At 42.3% G+C, this 20,195-nt stretch overlaps 2 protein-coding genes across 3 annotated transcripts in view; one reads left to right on the top strand and one right to left on the bottom strand.

The window, feature by feature from the left end:
* The first annotated feature begins 46 nt into the window (after nucleotides 1-46).
* parietopsin lies at nucleotides 47-3,687 on the top strand. Its single transcript, XM_026175497.1, has 4 exons — nucleotides 47-809; nucleotides 2,329-2,657; nucleotides 2,807-3,052; nucleotides 3,188-3,687. The coding sequence occupies exons 1-4, from the start codon at nucleotides 458-460 to the stop codon at nucleotides 3,341-3,343; spliced, it is 1,083 nt and encodes a 360-aa protein (XP_026031282.1). The 5' UTR covers nucleotides 47-457; the 3' UTR covers nucleotides 3,344-3,687.
* A 4,856-nt stretch (nucleotides 3,688-8,543) lies between these two features.
* LOC113026566 (potassium voltage-gated channel subfamily D member 2-like) overlaps nucleotides 8,544-20,195 on the bottom strand; it is a 31,923-nt gene continuing 20,271 nt past the window's right edge. Inside the window, exons 3-7 of one of the 2 annotated variants that reach the window (XM_026175494.1) lie at nucleotides 14,182-14,344; nucleotides 13,544-13,642; nucleotides 12,276-12,374; nucleotides 11,007-11,227; nucleotides 8,544-10,131 (exon numbers count right to left, since the gene is read on the bottom strand). In XM_026175494.1, the coding sequence (XP_026031279.1) occupies nucleotides 9,957-10,131; nucleotides 11,007-11,227; nucleotides 12,276-12,374; nucleotides 13,544-13,642; nucleotides 14,182-14,344 (757 nt within the window). In that variant the 3' untranslated portion in view covers nucleotides 8,544-9,956. The remainder of the gene's footprint in view (nucleotides 10,132-11,006; nucleotides 11,228-12,275; nucleotides 12,375-13,543; nucleotides 13,643-14,181; nucleotides 14,345-20,195) is intronic. The other variant, XM_026175495.1, reaches the window with a different exon arrangement.

The raw sequence follows: 20,195 nt of genomic DNA, 5'->3' as shown, positions 1-20,195 counted from the left end.
TCGTCATTTAAAAGGGCATGATCTGATCTGCCGACTTAATTAGCACGTATGTGTTCACTGAATGAGTAATCCATTCATTCTTTGCTTATGTTATTGGTATTATTACCTATACAAACAACAAAAGGTTTCATAGTTGAAATTTAATTTTCAGGACTAATTGCACCGGTGTTAATAACCACTCGAGTTTCTAATTACAGTTATAGCAGAGGGTTTATTGGGATTAATCCCCCACCCAAATCGTGTTACTGACTAATTTACCGTATTGCATCTGGGGCTTTAACTGTCAGGCAGGTGCAGGCTCTGGGATCTTAGAAAGAAAAAAAAAAAGCCTAGTGCTTTGACAGGGATCAAAAATGATCAAACCAATGATATTGGCTCCTGAGCTGAGGAGAGAGTATCTGGGGGTTCAGTCCCTGACCTCATAGATGCTTCATTAAGGCTGGATAGTTTGGGCACCATGGACACTAACAGCACACCTCTGAGCTCCAGCTCTCCATTCCCTTCCATCCAAACTGAGGTGGTGACCGTACCACCAACCATCTTCCCTCATGTGGGCTACAGCATCCTTTCTTTCCTCATGTTCATCAACACGGTGCTATCAGTGTTTAACAACAGTGTGGTCATAGCCGTGATGCTGAGGAATTCGGCTCTCCTACAGCCAATGAACGTTTTGATCCTCAGCCTCGCTGTGTCTGACCTCATGATAGGCCTTTGTGGCTCCCTGGTGGTCACCATCACAAACTACCAAGGCTCCTATTTTATTGGACACACAGCCTGTGTGCTCCAGGGATTTTCAGTCAATTACTTTGGTAAGTTTAGTTGTTATATGCGGTGTTTTTGTATGTGTGTGTTTCTGGAGTTCAGACTTTCTGTCTGTCTTACTGCCTTTGGTCCATAAAATCACATTATATTCTACCATTCTTATGCAGGTGACACTCAGTTGTATCTATCATTTTACTCTGATGATGTAAATTCTGTTCTCAAACTAATGAGCTGCATTGATTGCCGTATGCCTTGAAACTTTTTACAACTGGACAGGGACAAGACAGAAATACTTGTAGTTTCTTATTTATTATCCCTGTCTCTGAAACACAGTGAGCAGTGAGCTGAGTCAGGGACCTTGGCATTATTTTGGACAGTGATCTCAGTTTTGATAATTACTCATTTAACCAGAACTGCTTTCTAGCACTCAAAAATATATTAAAAGTTGGAAAATTCTTATCTCAAACTGACTTTGAGAAACTGGTTCATGCTGTCATATCAAGGATGTTCGAATATTATAACGCTGTGTTTTCAGGACACTCCAAATCATCAGTAGAATTACTTCAACTCATTAAAAACGCAGCAACCAGAATTCTTAAAGGTATGAAGGACAATGATACCCCACTATTGAAGGCACTGCACTGGCTCCCAGTACAGCATGGAATTACCTTTTAAATCTTTTTAATAGATCACAAAGCTCTTAATGATTTGAACACCCCCAGTACATCTCTGACTTGCTCACTGTTTATGACCGAGTCAGACCTCTCTGGTGATCAGGTGTAGATCTTGACGTTCCTAGAATCAGATCCAAATATGCTGATGGTGCTTCTTTTAGATACTGTTGTCCTGCTCTTTGGAACAAGCTGCCTGCTGACCTGAGATCAGTTACATCTGTGGCAACATTCAAAAATAGACTCAAAACCTTTTTTGTTCAAACAGACCTACACACAGAGGTTTATATGTTTGTTTCTTCTGTTAAGCACATTGAGTTTACACATAATAAAATGTAGTGTATGAATCCAGTTGCCACTGTCATTCTGTCACAGTGAGACATACTAATTAAAATTACTAATGCTTTAGATTTCAGTGCCAAATCACAACAACAGTTGCCCAGGGAGCTTCATATTATAAGGTAAAGACCCTTACAATAATCGAGAGAAAATTATCCTTGTAAGCAAGCATTTAACAGTGGAAAGGAAAAACTCAATTTTAACAGGAAGAAACCTCCAGAAGAACCAGACTTGGGGAGGAGCCTGAAAGCTGAAGGCTCTGCTTCCCATTCTGCTTTTAAATATCCTGGGAACCAAGAAACATTAGAAAATCTTACATTTTTGGAGCATCTTTTTTAGCATTTCAAGAAATGACTTTTGTTTCTTTTGTGTTTTATGAATGTTTTCTTTGCATGTAGAGTTTAGTCACGTGTCAGATTTATCAGATATCTTCTTCATGACACCCGAGCATACTCAAAAATCATTGGAGTTGATAACTCTATAAAAGAAAATAAATCCGAGTATGCCTTGAACTGTCTAAATGTCAGTTATGTTTTCTTGTTGTTGTCTTGTCTAGGTTTGGTGTCTCTCTGCACTCTTACTCTTCTTGCCTATGAGCGATACAATGTGGTATGCAAGCCAAAAGCTGGTTTAAAGATGAGGATGCGGAGAAGCATCTTTGGCTTGCTGTTTGTCTGGATCTTCTGCTTGTTTTGGGCTGTGGCGCCATTATTTGGCTGGAGCTCCTACGGACCTGAGGGGGTCCAGACATCCTGCTCACTGGCCTGGGAAGAGAGATCATGGAGCAACTACAGCTATCTCATTTTCTACACACTCCTCTGCTTCATTATTCCAGTTGCAATCATCATCTACTGCTACTTTAAACTGCTGAAATCCATGAATAAGGTGGGTGTGTAATAGCTTTTGCTTATTCATTACACCATTTAAGCAACATTTAAAATTCATGCATCTATCTATGTTTGCTTGCAGTCTACCGCATGCATAGTAAAACAAGTAATTAGCTTTTAATGTGGCCCAACGTTGCTCTCTTCTAGCTGAACAGGAGTGTGGAGCTACAAGGTGGGCGTTCCAGCCAGAAAGAGAATGATCATGCCATCAGTATGGTGTTGGCTATGGTAGTAGCATTTTTTGCCTGCTGGCTGCCCTACACAGCATTGTCATTGGTGGTAGTTATAGATCCAGAGCTGCACATTCCTCCTCTAGTTGCCACCATGCCAATGTACTTTGCCAAGACGAGTCCAATCTACAACCCCATCATCTACTTCCTTTCCAACAAACAGGTAAAAGCACACAGGTACTGTAGAACTGAGATAAAATCTTGATTGTGAACAAAGATTGAAGAAACACTGTTTGTGAAATTATTGCTCATATTTCCTGACAGTTCTTGTTCTTGGTTGTTTTTTTTTTCCTATCAGTTCCGTGATTGTGCTCTGGAGGTGCTGTCTTGTGGCCGTTACATTCCTCATGGGTCCACCAGTGTCAGCATCCGCATGCACTCTGTGAACAAGGGGAGCTGGCTGTCCTCCTTTGGCAGAAGCGTCAACACACACAGCAAGGTGTTGCCTCTGTGACAAAAAAAAGCTGTCATGGTTGTCAGCGTTCACTGGTGCCTCATCAAGAAGACAGACCAGGACACCTACAGACTCGAGTCTGTCACAGAGGTACCAACGTTGTTAGAGAACAGAATCAGCTCAGAGGCTGACAGGGATATTCAGAAGGTTGGACAAAAAAACGGGAAACTTCACAATAAAATGCTGTAATGCAACCCAATACCATGTAAATGTTGTGTTATTTTTTTTGTTTTAAATGTATTTTCCTGACTAGAATATTATATTGTGTGGTTATTTTGTAGTCTCTTCTTTTGATCTGTAACATTTTACTAACAAAACCAGTAATGATTTTTACTTATGAATTGAAGGAGATATATAACAAACAGAAATACACTACATAAAAAATGTATGTGGTTTTCAATTTCTTTCCATTTTTAAACACACTAGGATGGTTAAACACACCCAGACTGCAGAGAAAGACTGCGGGAAACTGAAATCCTAGACTTTTTTCTTTTCTTTTTTTTTGCATAAATTTAATGCAGTGGATCTTTTTCTACTCATTTTACTCATATAAGACGTCATTTCCTATTTTTCTTCCTAATATTGTTGGACTGTTGGGTAATGAATTGTTAATTCATGCATATAGTAGACTGTGTGACCCTTTTTACATTAGGAGGACTGTTCTGGGAATAGGTGATCTGTTTTTATGGAAACTATACAGCACACCATCCTCCTGTGTGATAGCATTATGCAACAACAACAAAAAAATTTGAATTAAAGTCAACAGTAGCCAGCTCCGTGGTCTAATCAATACTGACAGCTTGGTCAAATAATTTTATTTGTTTTTGGATTATGCAATAAGTCCTTCCTTTTCCCAACTCTCACACTTTCCAAACGTCTGCTGCACAAAAACATTGCTCCGGCATTATTTCTTTGTCGAGCGCCTTTGTGAATACACAATGTACTCGGTAAAATTATTATTATTTTATTCTAGGGAAATAGCAAAGAAAAAATAATATGCTTAAATCAGTTTTTCTCTACCCACAAAATCGCATTAGGAAAACATGAGAAATTTCGGTGCACTTGTTAAGCAAGCTTGCTGCACAGCTCACCTTGTGCATGTTTTAACAATGAGTAGTCAGTCAGGCAGTAAAAGACTTTCATTTTACTTGGTTAGCCTGGTCTGTGGTCTGGCAATTTTTCATTTGTATTATTTTGTGCTTTTTCGTCTGTGTAGACAGTTCAAAGGGGCATTAGGCGGTTCAGAGAAGGGTAACAATAACATCTCTGGGTCTGATTCAAAGGCAGGACATCGTGTCCCACGTGACACGTTCCTGAAGCAACGATGAGTCACGAAGAGAAAAATGCATTGCTGATTAACGATGGAGTAAAAGCACCCAGTTGAGGAGAATTTTTTTTCACTCTTGAGTTGGTGCTAACAAACAGGATAATTAATTTAAATCAATCACTGTAACAATCCATCATTAGTTTTACTCAAAAATTACTATGTGACAAGTCAAACTTCAGCTTTGAGCAGCTGGACCGTTCCGTCTGTGAGCAGCAGATCAGTTTTTCAGTGGTCCTAGTCAATGAAATCCAGCCACTCAGTCTCAGGCTTCAGGAACAGCCACAAGCACGGCGAAAGAGCTAGTTTCCCCTTTGGCGCACTGTAGTTATAAAACTGTAGCAGTATTTTTAAATTAAATCTACACGTCACATTACATCACATTACACTGTGCACAGCTGAGTGATATCTTTCAGGTAATTGTTTAGTGCTCTGCTACAATATTTTACATTGTCTTTTTTTTGTCTGTATGTAAGCTTTGTTATATTAGTGTGAATCTGTTTCACTCTCTTGCTCACATTGTTCCCACCCACCTGTTTGGTGCGCTGTAAATATTGCAGATGGGCATCTGCTTCGGAATAAAGTGTTTTTGATCTTTTATCTTGTGGTTATAAGCTGCACATTGTCTTTGGCGTCCAGATATTGTCAGATGTGCGATAACTGATTTTGTTCTTTTCCAGAACTTCTGATTTGATTCCATATGTTACTGGAAGATATTTGATCAGCCTAATATGTTAGATGATCAAAAGCAAAATGCATTATATATTAATCTAATCCCAGATTTGGTGTAGTCCATAGCTTGCATATTTGAAGCAAAGAGCATTTCACACTTTATCTCCAAACAGGATTACACAGTGTCGTGCAATAATCCTGCAGCATTGCTCGCTTTATATCCTGAGCCAATTCAAGAACTCCCAAGTCATCCATCTGGCATGCTTAATGCAAAGCTTTTAACCTTTGTGGTGCACTGTATTAATATGACACGGACAGCTGTTCAGTTCGCACATGTACGCACAGTATCCTGTGCATTACAGTGCCATGCCGTCATCATCGCCGCATTATAGATTTGAACCCCTGCCTGGCTTTTTTTTTTTTTTTTTTTTTTGCAGTTATATCAGGATTGAGACAATGGTGACGTAATTGCTATTTAATTAACAGCCATCGTTTCCCCCCAGTTGTCTCTGCTGTGAATACACTGCAGAGCTTTTAATGAATGTGAACACTGAGGACTCCCAGGTGACCCGCCGGTGCTGTCGAGTGATAATGAAAAGGGCGGATTCTTTGGCGCAAATTGTCTGAGCTACAGGTTTACCAGTTAATATTATTCATTCAGTGGCGATAAGGGACGCAGGCTTGACGTGCGTTTGGTCAGCGTGGAAAGAGTGATGATAAAGAACTAAATATGTTGGCTCTTTGAATCCAGAGATGAGAGGCGAGCCCACACCTGCACTAGACTCTGGGAACAATACAGCCTTGGAGGAATACGTTGAAATCGCATTTGTGCTGGCGAACAGCTTTATTCTCTCCAGCACTTCTGTTGTGGGGGCTGCGGCAAATGTTTTTGTCATACTGGCGGTGTATCGGCAAAAGTCCCTGCAAACTTCCAATAACGCGCTGGTGGTCAGTCTGGCTGTTATAGACTTTCTGAGATGTGTAATCGATTGCCCGGTTCTCTTAACCATCGTTGTGAGTGTGTATCGAAACAGAAAAGTGGACAGTTTCATCTGTGATGTACAAATGGCCTCTTTTTCATTCAGCTGCTGTATCCAGTTGTTAACACTGGCGTGCATAAGTGCAGAGAGATACCAGGCCATTGCACAGCCCTTCAAAGCCAATCAAAGGAAAAGGCGAATTAAGGCGCTGATTCCTCTCACATGGACCTTCGCTATTCTGGTGTCTGCTTTTTGTGTGATATTTTTGAGGGACTCACCTTTGCATATGAAATGCCAACGACAACAGAGAGAAACGTTATTCTCTTTTGACAAATTTGGGCTTTACATGCTATTCCCACTGTGGGCAGCGTGTTTTGGTGTCATCATTGGATTCTACGCTCGCATATTTGCCCTGGTGAGATCACACAGCCGTAAAATATTTGACAAAGGTACTTTTACTCTTGCTACAAAAGACAAAAATGAAGAGAAGCCGGAGACAGAAAAAGCCGCAGTGGTGGAAAATGAATGTGGAAGATTTGAGCAAAACCCCACTTTGAGCTTAGGCAATGCTCAGACACAAGCTGAATCAAATTCACCCAAAGAAAAATCAGTACAATCTGTCTCCATCAATTCAGAGGATAAGAAAGAATTTAAAGATACAGTGAAGATGAGCAATGCAGAAACAAAACAAGCTCGGCCCCTTCCAGTACAGGCTACAGTGCTTACTGAGAAAAAACCTTTAAAAACAGAGCAGTCAAACCCCCATGTCATGAAGGTTGAAGTGAATCTGTCAAATGGAGATGCTGATTCAAATGTTAAGAGCTTAACCACAAAGCGGGCGTCAGTCAGTTTCAACACACAGGAACAGTCCAAAGACAGACTGAAGTCTGAAGAAGAATCCAAAGAAAACAGCCTCCTGCAGCCCCCATCATTGCCTGCACCAAATGTAAATTCTCAGTCTACTACTATCTTCCTGACAGAGCCTGACCAAGCCCTAAACAACAATGAAGGAGAAACACTGACTGTTGCCTCACAGGCTCAGGTGACCGCTTCACCTCCAGTCTCAAGCAACGTCCCCGAAACAGAAGCAATGCAACTCCCTGCAGCGGTAGAAGGGGCTGTTTGCATGATGCCTTCAAAAGCAAGTAAAGAGAGAGCAAACAAAAAGAAAGAGGGCAAAATGGCTAAACGTGCTGGCTATATAATTCTAACCTTCCTCTTATTCTGGTTACCACTGATCACAACGATCCTGGTGAATTACTTGGTTCACAAAAACACAAACTCACAGGTAAGTGCCTGCAGAAATAGGCTTGTGATTTCTCTCTATTATTGCAGGGTCATTACCTTACAATACAAAACACGTCGGGGGGGGGGGGGGGGGGGGGGGGGCTGTTGCTGTGATTTAGTGCTATGTAAATGAAATGGGATTCACATGAAAATCTCTGTTGTGTTATACAAAGTTAATCTAAAGATCTCTTAATTCTTAAAATTGCCTATTGTTTTTCAGATAATTATCATTGAAGACATGGAGGTCCTGTCAGTGTCTGTTGCCTGCATCACGTCACTAAGTGACCCAATCATATACGCTGCAGTAAACCCTCAGTTTTCTTCAGAATTTTATCGGCTGAAAAACAGGATGAAGTCCATATTTCATAAGAAAAGATAGACTTTCCACCCCTATAAACATCTTTTAAGTGGCTCTAGACCCAATGACTGTATTCATATTCGCTGTGCAAGTGAATATAGAATTTAATAACGTTTGTCTAGTCATTGTCCAAATATTAACTAAATTAAATCCCAGTTGTCAAAGTGGGATTTTTCCTTTTTTTTATTTGGGTATAAGAAGCTTATTATTTTATATGCCGCTGCGTTATCTTAGATTTTATGCAGGCTGACTTCTCAGCAGTTACTAAACACTGCAGAGCAGAGGCAGTGCATGCTGTGAGAAGCTGCCTGGACTAACGCAATCAGCTCTGCAGGGGGGGTCGGTGCTGCGCTCTCTGTCAAACAATCACAGAGGCCTGCAGTCTGCCTCCAGAGACCCTGCAGCCGCGACCCACCGCTGGGCCAGTCAGGTCTTCACATGTCCTCCAGCAGCACCTAATTATTATGCCATTCTGTTATAAAAGATGCTCTTTGAGTGGTCGTGAAAAAAACATTATCAGATCTACCTAATTATTTTCTTTCTTTTTTTGTAAGAAAAGAAAAGACATGGGTCATTTAATGGATGTTTCCATAGAGCTACAGTATTTATTCTATCCACTGCACCAAATGCACAATGTGTGTGATCATTTGTCCCCTTTTCCCTTGCCGCTTACATATGTGGTCCGTGACAAGACTTGTGTTTCATTAAAAGCAGAATTTACATCATGACATACCAGGCTCACTTGTTTCCTTCCCACCAATCTCGTTTTTACTGACAAACCAACAAGAAGCAGAGACATACTTTAATAAAACAGAATTCGGCAATGAGAGCATGCAAATCCTTAATTCAACCAGTTAACAGACAGAAAGAGAATGCCAACAAGTGTCAACTAAATCTAGAAATAAGAGAGGAGCCAGCTTCAAATGCGGTTGAGAAAGTCCTAACTGAGATATTTACAACATGAAAAGTGTACAAAATGGCCCTTTGACACAGTAAACTCCACTGAGGCTTGCTTTTGAATATCATAAGAATTGGTAAGTCATTGGGATTGATGCTCAAAACTCTCTCATATAGTTTTCAGTCCAAATACCACGTGTCCACATTAGGGTTAGTATTAGTTAAGTGCCGCCGAGAACATTGACTTATGTTTCTACCTTGTGACCTAACTAATATATACCCTGTATAGTTCTCAGTATCAATTATTAACTAACGACAGCGGCTGTCACACAGATCCATATCAGGATGTCAAATATGTAAGCTAACACAGAATTCGTCATTTGACTTTCACTTTGCACATTTCACAAACATGGTCAGGATGCGTAGTATATTTTACTCGTCATCGAGCGATGTTTTTCAACTAGTTAATGAGTCAGTTAATGAATATTCACAACAGTTATCCATTCTGGTGGATGTACGATTTTTGGAATTTACAACAGTGAGGGGAGCGTTAGAAAACATGTCATTGAAGGGGGTTGGGGTTCAAAACAATCGATGTAACAAGCAGTGAGTGAAACGAATGTCCCGCGATGTGTAAAGGAGACTGATTTAATATTCACAAAGATCGCCTTCAGGCAATGAATATGTGTGCTTTGTCATCAGAGGCCATCGAGAATGACCTTTAAACATCCGCATTTCCTCCTTAAATCATAGACAACAAATATGACTACATTACATAATCAAAAATAAAGTTGTTTTTCTTTTTTCCTCAGTATTTTTAGGCAACGACGATGACCACGCGTTCCTCGCCCTCTTCCTTGCTCTTGCTGTGCTTGATGGAGCAAGATCTGCTGGTTCACTTCCAAGGCAGCTGTCCACATCATACTAATACCATGCAGAGTTTGACATCAGATGAGATAACAACTTCAAAAAAACCCTCGACCTCTGTTAATCTTATAATCCTTCTTAGATTATGGCAGGTTGATGCTCGGTGGTCCCTCTCCTCAGCATCTGGTGCTTCTTGAGACCAGTTAGCCGACCAGATAGGCGTGACATCTACAAGGCAGATACTCGGACAATGTTGCTCTGAGAGTATGCTGTGGTGGTGGAGCCGTCCCCGTCTGATGAAGTCACCACCGGGGCAGATAAGCTGACCATGGAGGGAGTGATGTAAGGTTCATCACATTTCAAGGGCACGGTCTCGTCGAGTTTAGCGTTCAGGCTGGCGCGACTGTGAAAGAAAACAAAGGAATTAAAAGAGGCTGAAAGGTCTGAGCTTGCAAAATGTACACGGCACAAACCTGTTATTTAATATGTTCTTGTACAACGTATACACGAGTGAGGATTGTATACAGGCATGAATACACGCCCTCTTTATGAAGTGGTTCATCCTGTGATGCGTATGCTGTAAAAATCCTACATTTTTAATTTACTGTCCGAGAACAGTCCTTTATTGTAAATACTGAAAGGATGTTCCACACACGGTAGACGTTTTCAGAGCAATAGCACCAGACTACTCCACCCAGTTTGGAATCGCAGATTCTTTTTCTTTTTTTTTGACCTTCTGAAGTAACAAGAACTGCAGATCATTTATATTGTACTTGCCTATGGGAATGGGTTTGCTCAGGGGAATCTGCTGCCACCCGTTGTAATGAAGAGGAAGGGTATTTAATTTGTGGTACTCACAGGGGGGGAGAAAAAAGACCTGTTACTCTGCATAATCCACTGAATGTGCTTTCAACAGTTTTCATGAGAGCAATTAGGCAGGAAGCAGTTCCAGTGAAAAACAGTGAGGATTATTCCGAGATAACAGGAATACTGTGCTGGGATAACAGCATTAACTACAGCACGTTAGTGCGTTTATGTCAATACAACCTACATACTGTATATATGCCAGCTGTACTGTCGATCTTTTTTTTCTTTCCTTGTGCTTGTAGCTGCTTGTTCATTTGTTGCTCTTTGCTGTTGCTGCATATCTCCACATTTATTGAGGAGGGAAGAGGTGACATCACTTGTAGATGTATGATCAAATCAAAAAACACACAAGTCATTCATTTAATTTCTCAGCATCCCAAAAAGCACTGTGAAGTCAGAGAGACTACATACCTGTTAGCCACTGGCCTCTCTCTTATCTGTATGGTGCTGAGCTCCTGGTTATTTGTGCTGGGCAGGCTGAAGCTGCTCTTCTTTCTATGGCGTCGAGAGCAGCATGAGCCCAGGCCGTGTGGAGACGAGGACACGGAGGAGGTCCGGGAGCCGGACTTGTTCATTACGGAGACCTCCATGCAGTTTGCCTGAAAGGTCTGCTCGTCCACAAACTCGTGATTCTGGAGAAGGAAAAAAAATTGGATTCAGTGTTGCTTATGAATCACTCTATTACATCGATGATTGGCTCTGCTCAATGATGAGTAAAGATGTTTCACAGTAAAGCCTAAACAGACTGAACAGAATCCACTGCAAAATTGTTTAATAATTGGAAAATGAATCATCAAGGGAATAGAAATATATTGGCCCAGATGTCCATATTAAGTGCCATCTGTGAGAACATTCACAACTGTTATCGCTGTGAAAAACGAGCAGAACTTGAAGGTCAGCCTTCAAGTGTGTTTCGGGCCCCGCCAGCAGGTGGCAGAGAGCGGCTGTGCAAGATCTGATGCCGTGCCTTGAATCTTATAGCTCACCTCTGTCACTCTTGGTCTGCTCGCTGTCTGTTATCTATAATGCACACTGTAAAAGACCTGATGTAAACCTTTTCATCGCCACGGGAATAGTGTGAAACCATTTTTTGGAACTTTTCCCAGATGAGAGGCAAGCCGGTTAATAGGAGAGGGATCATCTCATGACATGAAAAACTGATTCACTCCCTGCATACGTCTGTTTGCAGAGTTTAGATCTGCACGAGTGTAAACCTCATGTCAGAGCAAAGAATAAAAGAGGCCCCTGCATCTCTAAATTATTGATACAGTAAAATGAAGTACGCCGGTTTGTTCAGATGAAATAATCCTTGTGGATGGCAGAGCCACGGTATCTTTAGCATGTCGCTGGCTCGGGGACTCAACATTTCCCAGCCCCATTTAAAGCTATTTTTAACTTAGCTGAACAGGAAATAGATTGTACAGTCTGAGCATAGATGAAAAAAAAAGTCACTTTGTTTCTATTTGCAACTCACTGTAACAGGTTGGAACTACTGATGATACAGCGCAGACTGTAGGAGTAATGCAATGAAAGGAGCTTTTTTCCCCCCCACAGAGAGCTATTTTAAACCGTGTGAAGTCTGTTACCAAGATAGTAAAAAATGAAAAGTACCAAAGCTTTCATCTTCCAATCGACATGGCTTTAAGGTCTTCTAAGATTTTTTTTGTCTGTTTTTTTTACCGTGGTCTTTTCCAGGCAGTGCAGCAGATGATGATGCTGGCTCTCGAAAGGAGGGCTGGGGGCCTTCCCCACCAGGGCTTGTCCTGCCTCCTTGGAAGCCTTGATAGAGTTAAAAGAGAAAAACAAAACAAAACAAAGAGAAAACCACAGCAGTGTAGATGAGCAGGGTTACATTCTGCTAGTAGACAGTCAACAGCAAGTAGCTCGGCGATGTAGTGGCGAGGACGCAAAAGCACCGAGAGTTGAAATGCTGATCTGTAGCATGGCAGCCAGTCCACTGAACCTAGTGACACGGCGACGTTTTAGGGGTGGGTGCACAGAAACTGCGACTAATCGCAGCGTCTTTACGCTGAGAACACTGGTTTTCTTATTCTTTCACAAATTTGATGATAAGAAGCAGGAAAAGTCCAATTCGAGGTGAAATCGCTTTCAATGCGGCAGCAGTGGCACACCTAGACACAGATCAAACACAGCGTACCAAACACAGCAACAGCATTCTGCACCATAATGTCACCACACATATGAGACACACTTTATGAAGCTTTGCGCGGCTCTGGGATGGACGGTATGCTGTATTAGTCTGCACTACAACCTGGGATGCTCTAGAAAATACGCACAAAACACACAGCAGATCCAAAAAAACACCCCCCCCCCCCCCCCTTCAAAAAAACCCCTCCCCAAATCAAACAGCAACAAAAAACAAACCAAAACAGAGTTTAGAGGAGATGTGGGCTGAGCGGACAGCCTCCACAGGTGACATACTGTCATGTAAGCCTTTGTCTCCCTCCTTCCCCTCCAAACCCTGTTGGACAGACATGCAGAGCTTGGTTAATGAGTAAGTGTGAGTGTAATGGCTGAGGCTCCACCAGAAGGCAAGTATGCCTGCCTGGTCCTCCTGCTGCATGGACAGAGAGAGGGAGTGTTGACAAGGAATGTCAATGCTGCAGCTGAGAGGGTTGATGTAAGAGAGGACGATCACACTGAAGCACTGGAATGACAGCAGCCCCTGTGTTACAGCATGAAAAGCTTCCCCGTGTGTGTGTGTGTGTGTGTGTGTGTGTGTGTGTGTGTGTGTGTGTGTGTGTGTGTATGTGTGTGTGTGTGTGTGTGCGTGCGTGTGTGTATAGTGTGTGGTGGCATGCCCCCCCCCCCCCGACCACCCTACCCACACCCCTGAGCAGAGTGACATGCAAGCATCAGCGAGGCCCCGGTCAGTCAGCCCCCACCCCCCACCCTCAAGCCGCTGCTTGGCCCCCAATCCGGTTTACCTCCTCCAGTGAGTCGATCAGGAGCCCATTTTGTTTGTAGCGCATATAGGCATTAGTGCCTCGAATCTTCACAGCACGGATTCTAGCGAGGCGAGTTTTCTGTTTGAACAAACAGACCTCTGTTTTAGCCTCTGACAGTTTGTCCGTCACACTAATTGGCTACGTCTTCCTCCACCACCCCTCCTCCCCACCCCGCCCTCTCCACCCGCCCCGGCAGCCGCAGTATTTAGTGGAGAAAGGGTATGCCCAAATCTACGATTAGGAAGTTCTGCCTTAGCAAACACTTTTAGAAAGAAATGCACATATTGCTATCGAAAAAGCTGCTGACACAATACTCTGAAGATCATTTGTTCTGTCATTGTCATTCGCTCTTTTATTTCCCTCGTTCCCCTCCCACCCCGAAATATACTTAAGCAAGTCAATACACACATACGCTCAATAGACACACAATACGCAGAAGCACAATAAAAGATTAATATTCTGGAAGATAGCGTTTGCCCTGTCATTCTGTTACATGCGGATAAGACAGGGACAGAGAAGAGGGGGAGAAAAAAGAGGGCAGATAGAAGCAAAATAAAGACAGATAGGGGGAAAAGGAAGACAGTGGCAAAGGAACGGGGAAGGCGGGGAGCCAATACCCTCTGTGCTCGTCGTTTCTCTGCCCGCTGGCTTTGGTGGTAGATACGGCTGAAGTTTGACACTATGACAGGGACAGGCAAGGCAATGACCAGCACCCCACTCAGAGAGCATATGGACCCAAACACCTTCCCTACGATTGTTTTTGGCACCATGTCACCGTACCTGAAACACACACAAAACAGATAAGAGTGAGCACACTGGGTAGGAACACAAACAGGGAAAATCTTCCACTCAGGAGGTTTATTTAGCATGTCAAGTTGTTGCGTGTGCCTAACGGTATTTTTAATAGTCTTGAAGATAGTTACGGTGACCTTGGGATATTTCACACCTTCAAATAAAAAGTCACACATTTGAAGTGGGCGAAGAATAAATAGGACTCCCTCTGATGTCACCTCTCCCCGGCCTAGTTTCTACATGCCATTGCGATGTTCCTCTTTTAAAACACTGTTTCATATATAATTACACACCTGCTGGCATCGGCTAATGCTTTCACGTCGTGACCAAATGCGCTACATATCCTCCGTGACCTCTGTTAGCCAAACAGCTTGTGAAAGATACAGCGAGTAGTATCACATTGAGTAAAAGCAAAAAGGGGAAGGGAGCAGTGTGATGCCGAACCCCGGAGAGATCGATTAAGTCTGTGGTCCTCGGCGACAGCCACCGGTGTGTTTTGTTCTTATTCCCACATTAAAATGGAATATGGAGACGCAAAGGGAACCCAAAAATTCAACACAAGGAGAAAAGAGCTTTTCTGGCACACATGCATGACACTGATGAGGAATGTTTCATGGTATACCTGAGCACAATTAAAGCATGTCATTTTTCAATGGTGAACAGGCTGCATTCAACAGATTAAAGGCTGCGCTTCTGTCAGGTTGGACTGACTCATCCCCAGTCCCATCAAATTAACGTGCCTGTCTTCTGCTAGAAAGCCAAATCCGTCTCTGTTCAAGGCAAACCTGAAATCAAACTGTTTTCGTCACCTCGTTTTCTTTACTTTAGCAGGCACCCTCAGCACCACTTACTACGGTAAGCACTAAAACCAAGGATACCAAACTGAAGAAGAGAGACACTTCCTGACTTTCCCTGAAACTTTGTTGTCTTTTCACCTGTTTTATAAAAGACATAGCTTTGGAGATACTAGGCCATTATATGCTCCTATTTTGATGACAAAATTTGATTTAATGCCAACATGTGCAACAAAGGTAATTCAGGTCATTCATAAACACTGTTATAAAATGATATCGCAAAATGTAAAAAATTTGCAATACAATCCCAGGCATGTCTGAAAGCAAGAGACATGCCTGAGGCTAATATGTTCACGAGCTTTTGAAAAACTGCCACAGTGAAGGTTTTAAAAACCTCAGTTTCTATTTTTAACATGTGGTCGAATAAAACGTGGATTTTGTCTCACAATGTTAAAGGTGTGCAGCTTTATTTCCTTTTTTGATGTTGGACTGTGCGCCGTGTTGAGCCTGGGTTATGCTTGATTGCGGACACGGACACAGATAGCTGGACGGCCGAGTTGTAGTTCTTATTATACTTCTTTAAAGTCCACTGCCTGGGCGCGTGCGTAGTTGGTGTACTGTTATCTAAATTATCTGCGCTGTCACAAAATTTGGACAACCTCATACTCAATGTTTGATGATGAAATTTATGTTATGGGGCCCAAGCAGAAATCGTGTGCACGGAAAGTAGAAATCTCGCTTTATTGTTTGTGGACTTTTAATTGGCCAACATTTCTTTACGGTTAAGGTTATATTACCACTTGTTCTTTTGGTATGCATGAGATAATTTTTTGCATGTGGACGGCAACTTTTTTCATAACGAATTTGGAAAAAAGTCCCCGTTGCCTGAAGCCTAAAATGGGAGCTACTTTAACAACCTCTAACAAATCACAGTGCTTTGTAAAACACGCAAGAAAACTGTCTCCACTAAATGTGGAAACGATAAATTCAATTCACCTCATGAGGCACAAACACGCCGTCTATTACAAACAGGCTACAAGGAGGAGATGCTAGCAGCTGGTGATGTGCAAAACACATGTAAACAAATGACTCCACCGAGCTTCGGGAGAGGACTTGCTAGTTTCACTCCATGTGACGGGAAGAGCAAATGGTGGACGGAAATTACTGATGCGATTACAGGTGGATAAACAGGGTGGTTAAAAAGCTGGATCTAAGATACAACATCCCAGGTAGGAAACATCTTTCAGTTTTATAAGGCGACAACATTGTGCAGCTACTGAGAAGTTATTTATACTTGAATTTTCCTGGGAAAATGCTACCTTTGCATTTGACTTGCAATAGATTCACACTTCAAACTAGGTAATGTGTCATCAGTGAAAATGTGTCCTCATTGTAAAGTTTCTTCAAACATTGTGATATAAGGTTGAGGCTATAATGGCTGCCCCTAGCACTCAGGAGGAAATGCTGGAAAAAGATGGAGGTATTCCTTCTCAAAAAAGGCCAAATCAGATCATTTTTGTGTTTGCTGGGTGGTTAAACAAGCTGTAGCCCCTGCTACTATATACACATTTCAATATGGATTTTTGTATGGACGATGGATTTTATGTAAATAACATTTTTTCTAGTGCTTTACCAGCTCACTGCTAGTTTATTACAAATGCATCCAATGTAGTATATTATATATGAATTTATGTTTTTTTTCCTCATTCATTTATGACATGTGTGGGTTGCATAGACTACCAGATAGTCCCCCCTGGGACAATAAAGACAATTCAATCCAATTCAAACATTTAGCTGCAAACACAGTGACATCCTGTAGCCACATGCACATCTGATTACTTTTCAAGATTATTACTTTATCAAATAGAAAATCCCGATGTCTCCAAGGCAATTAACAGATCCAGGGAAAAAATCTGCAAATTCATTCGTATGAGCATAATCTGCATATTCACAAGCGGCTCTGTGCTGACATGCTAGGCCACCAGCAGCACTGGGACTTAAAATGAATGATTCAGGGCACGTATGTTTTCCGTGTCATCTAAACATCTCTCCGTGTGCTGCAGAGGACCGGCAATTCACACGTTCGCAGGTGGGTGAGATGAATGAGTGAGACCCTAATGCGCAAATGACCTGAGTAGACCATTACCTCCCGAGAGTAAGATGAATGCAGGTAGGAAGGAACATCAGCATTGCTCAGTGGCTGTGACAGTAGTCCGTCTCTCAAGTGAGGCAGGGTAATGTGAATGTATCGCTACACGGGAGGTTGACTATTTCATAAATGAAGTTGTCTAATGCCCACAGACGTCTGCTTGAGTCATTAGCTTCAGGTTTCCATCATGTTGGGCCCAACAGTCTGGGCTTTTACAGAGCTCGGGCGGAAAGATGTAAAAGTGGACATTTTAATATCACGCTTGATGGGACTTCATGTACAACAGTTTGCTTTCAAGTTGACTAATCTCGCACAGATGTCATTAGTTTTGCAGTTCATTACAGGTCAAGTCATTTTCCTATCTAATGGCAGACAATGACTGAAAGCAGGTGTCAATTATAGGTTCTGGATGTGCTGCTGAAAGCCTATTAAGAGATCCATAAAAAAATGGAAGACAGCATTCCCTCGCATGTACTTTACTGCGGCGAGTGGAGTGATGCAGGCACGTCTGTTGTGGAATACAGTGTGTTGCAGTGACTGTCTTCTTTTGGAAGGAAAGCCTAGCAGCGAGCAGATGAGAAAGGAAAGCAGCAAGCGCACTCTGGAGAGAAACAGTAACAGTGATGGATTGTTCATAAGGGAAAGCTGAGATACACAAAGCCTCGTGGATGATGGCAGAGGTAGGAATTAACAGCAGCTGCAGATTAAAGTAATGTTCCTACTTTGTTCTTGTTGTCTCTAAGTACCAGGTACTCACATTTGCTACCCCTGCTACCCTAAGCTGACACGGGTGAGACACAAAGACGGATGACCGGATTCTTATCCTCACTGCAGAGGATGAAGAGGAATGTCGAGATGACTGAATATCAATTCCCCACTTCCACCCACCTAAAACCATACCGTGCTCGCGCTGGCGCCGGCCTTTAAAAACAACGCATTCTGTAGAATTGTCCGACAGCGAGATGACAGCATTGCAGATGAAGCTCGGCGCGCCGAGAGAGAGTGAAACCGCGGGGTTGCCTCAGACTGTAGGAGAAATGTCAGACTCAAAGGAATATTTGAATTCTAGAAACGGGGGGATGAATGTCCTCACCTGGCTTTGGATAATAGACCAATCAAACATTCATGAGTCCCTGTATCAACCTGCGTGGCAGAGTTTGTGCAGTTGACCTTAAAAGCAGTGCGGTATTCCATCAGGGGTGCTCTGAGACACTTCTGTACATGACCTCACCGCCTCACAGCTAGCGCCAACACCTAAAAACAGGGACACGCTTGGACACACAGGAACTGACACACAGTCAAAACAGACGCTTGTTTGTGTGTATATGTGTGTGCGTAGGGCCTTTAATTTGACATATAGTTAAACCAATCCTCCTTCCTAAAAAAGCAATCTTGTTCCTTGATTGTCTTCCAGAACCCTGTGTCTGAAATCTGACTGCCATCTGGTTAGTGGGAAGTGAAAAAAAAAAGATATCTGGATGACTTTGCAGACACGTCATTTGTTTATTTCTCTTTTCAGAGACAGGGCAGGTTCGTTTTTTCCCCCTAAAGATTAAACTAAATGAAATGAACCTTTTCAGGTAATAAACTATGCCTGAATGGCCTTTTCTGGTCATTTGTACCACTCTGTCTGCTGCACACAAATAGGGTTTGGTGGCTGATAGAAATTACAAATCCCTACTTTAAGCGAGCATAAGCTCAGGTTTCTGAAATAAGCACAGAGGCCTGAAGTAATCACACTGCTGTCCCAACAACTCACATTCCAGTTGTGATTACTGCCAACAGCTTACCAGTGCTGACAATTAGGATTCAAGGAGGGCTGCGGCAGATCTTTCAGAGGCTTCGTCAACAGCATCGAAGACCAGTCGCCCAGCGGCGCCTCTGTCGCGGTCTTCCTACCCTCCTTTTTGTGGATTTTAGTACGAAACTAGCTCACACACTGCACAAGTGACTATAGTAAAGTGCATTAATCAAAGCAAAGTGAATATCTAACGTTCAAAAAGCCTCACAGTGTTCGCCTGTGCCGATAAGCGATCAAGGTCAAGGTGTTCAAAGGAAGAAGAATCCTATGATTAAGATAGTGAAACTGCTGGACTGTGAGGTGACATCCTATTAAATCCTTCATGGTAAAGACATTAAATCTCACTTTCATCAAACCACACTTTGATCTACTCCAATTTGATATTTCAGTGAGAAGCAGTGGAATGAAACTAATTTAATTATTAACCGTTTTGATTCATCAGCTGATTAGAATACAGATGAGTTAAGCACACTGTCCTTATCTTGTGCGCCATCTATGCATGTTGTTTTATAGCAATAATTACAAAGGGACCTGCAATCTGAAAATCTGAATCTCAAATTAATTTCGGTCTCATTTTCTTCCCTGAGACTGATTTAACTTCACATCCCACTCAGCATTTGTCTTTTATGCTCGGAAAGTCACAATGAGCTTACTGTGCTAAAACAAGGCTTTCATATATTATATAAAAAAAAAAGGACTTTTATCAAGCAATTATGTGCAGGTGAGCCACTTTTACTCTACATTTTCTTAGACTGGTAAACTCCCACCGTGCATTGTGAATCAAGTCTCCTCAACACGTCTTTGATCATTCTGGGAATGCACAATTTTCTGTTTGACCTTCACCGAACATCTCATGGCGCACCGACTCCCCATCATGCTTCCAGAGGTAATTCACTGGCTCCGTTTCACAGTTCAGTGGTTTCTACAGTGCAGACAAGCCCTCCAAACCTGTGAGACCAAATCCTGTCAATTATAGTGAAACTCTGATACTGTCACCGACTGTACCAATCAGAAGTTGATAATGACAGCGAGAGGCAATAAAACTGTGCGGGGACAACGGGACAGTGGCAAGGTCAGGAAGTATTAGGCGCTCTT

Source organism: Astatotilapia calliptera, chromosome 7 (assembly GCF_900246225.1).
Source record: "Astatotilapia calliptera chromosome 7, fAstCal1.2, whole genome shotgun sequence".
NCBI lineage: Eukaryota > Metazoa > Chordata > Actinopteri > Cichliformes > Cichlidae > Astatotilapia > Astatotilapia calliptera.
This window is presented reverse-complemented; position numbering and strand designations above follow the sequence as displayed.

Excerpts from the sequence above, each read along its gene's own strand:
- parietopsin (XM_026175497.1), top strand. The coding sequence starts at position 458 with ATGGACACTAACAGCACACCTCTGAGCTCCAGCTCTCCATTCCCTTCC. Across the intron at positions 2,658-2,806 it reads TGCTGAAATCCATGAATAAG|CTGAACAGGAGTGTGGAGCT; the intron begins GTGGGTGTGTAA and ends GCTCTCTTCTAG. Across the intron at positions 3,053-3,187 it reads ACTTCCTTTCCAACAAACAG|TTCCGTGATTGTGCTCTGGA; the intron begins GTAAAAGCACAC and ends TTTTCCTATCAG.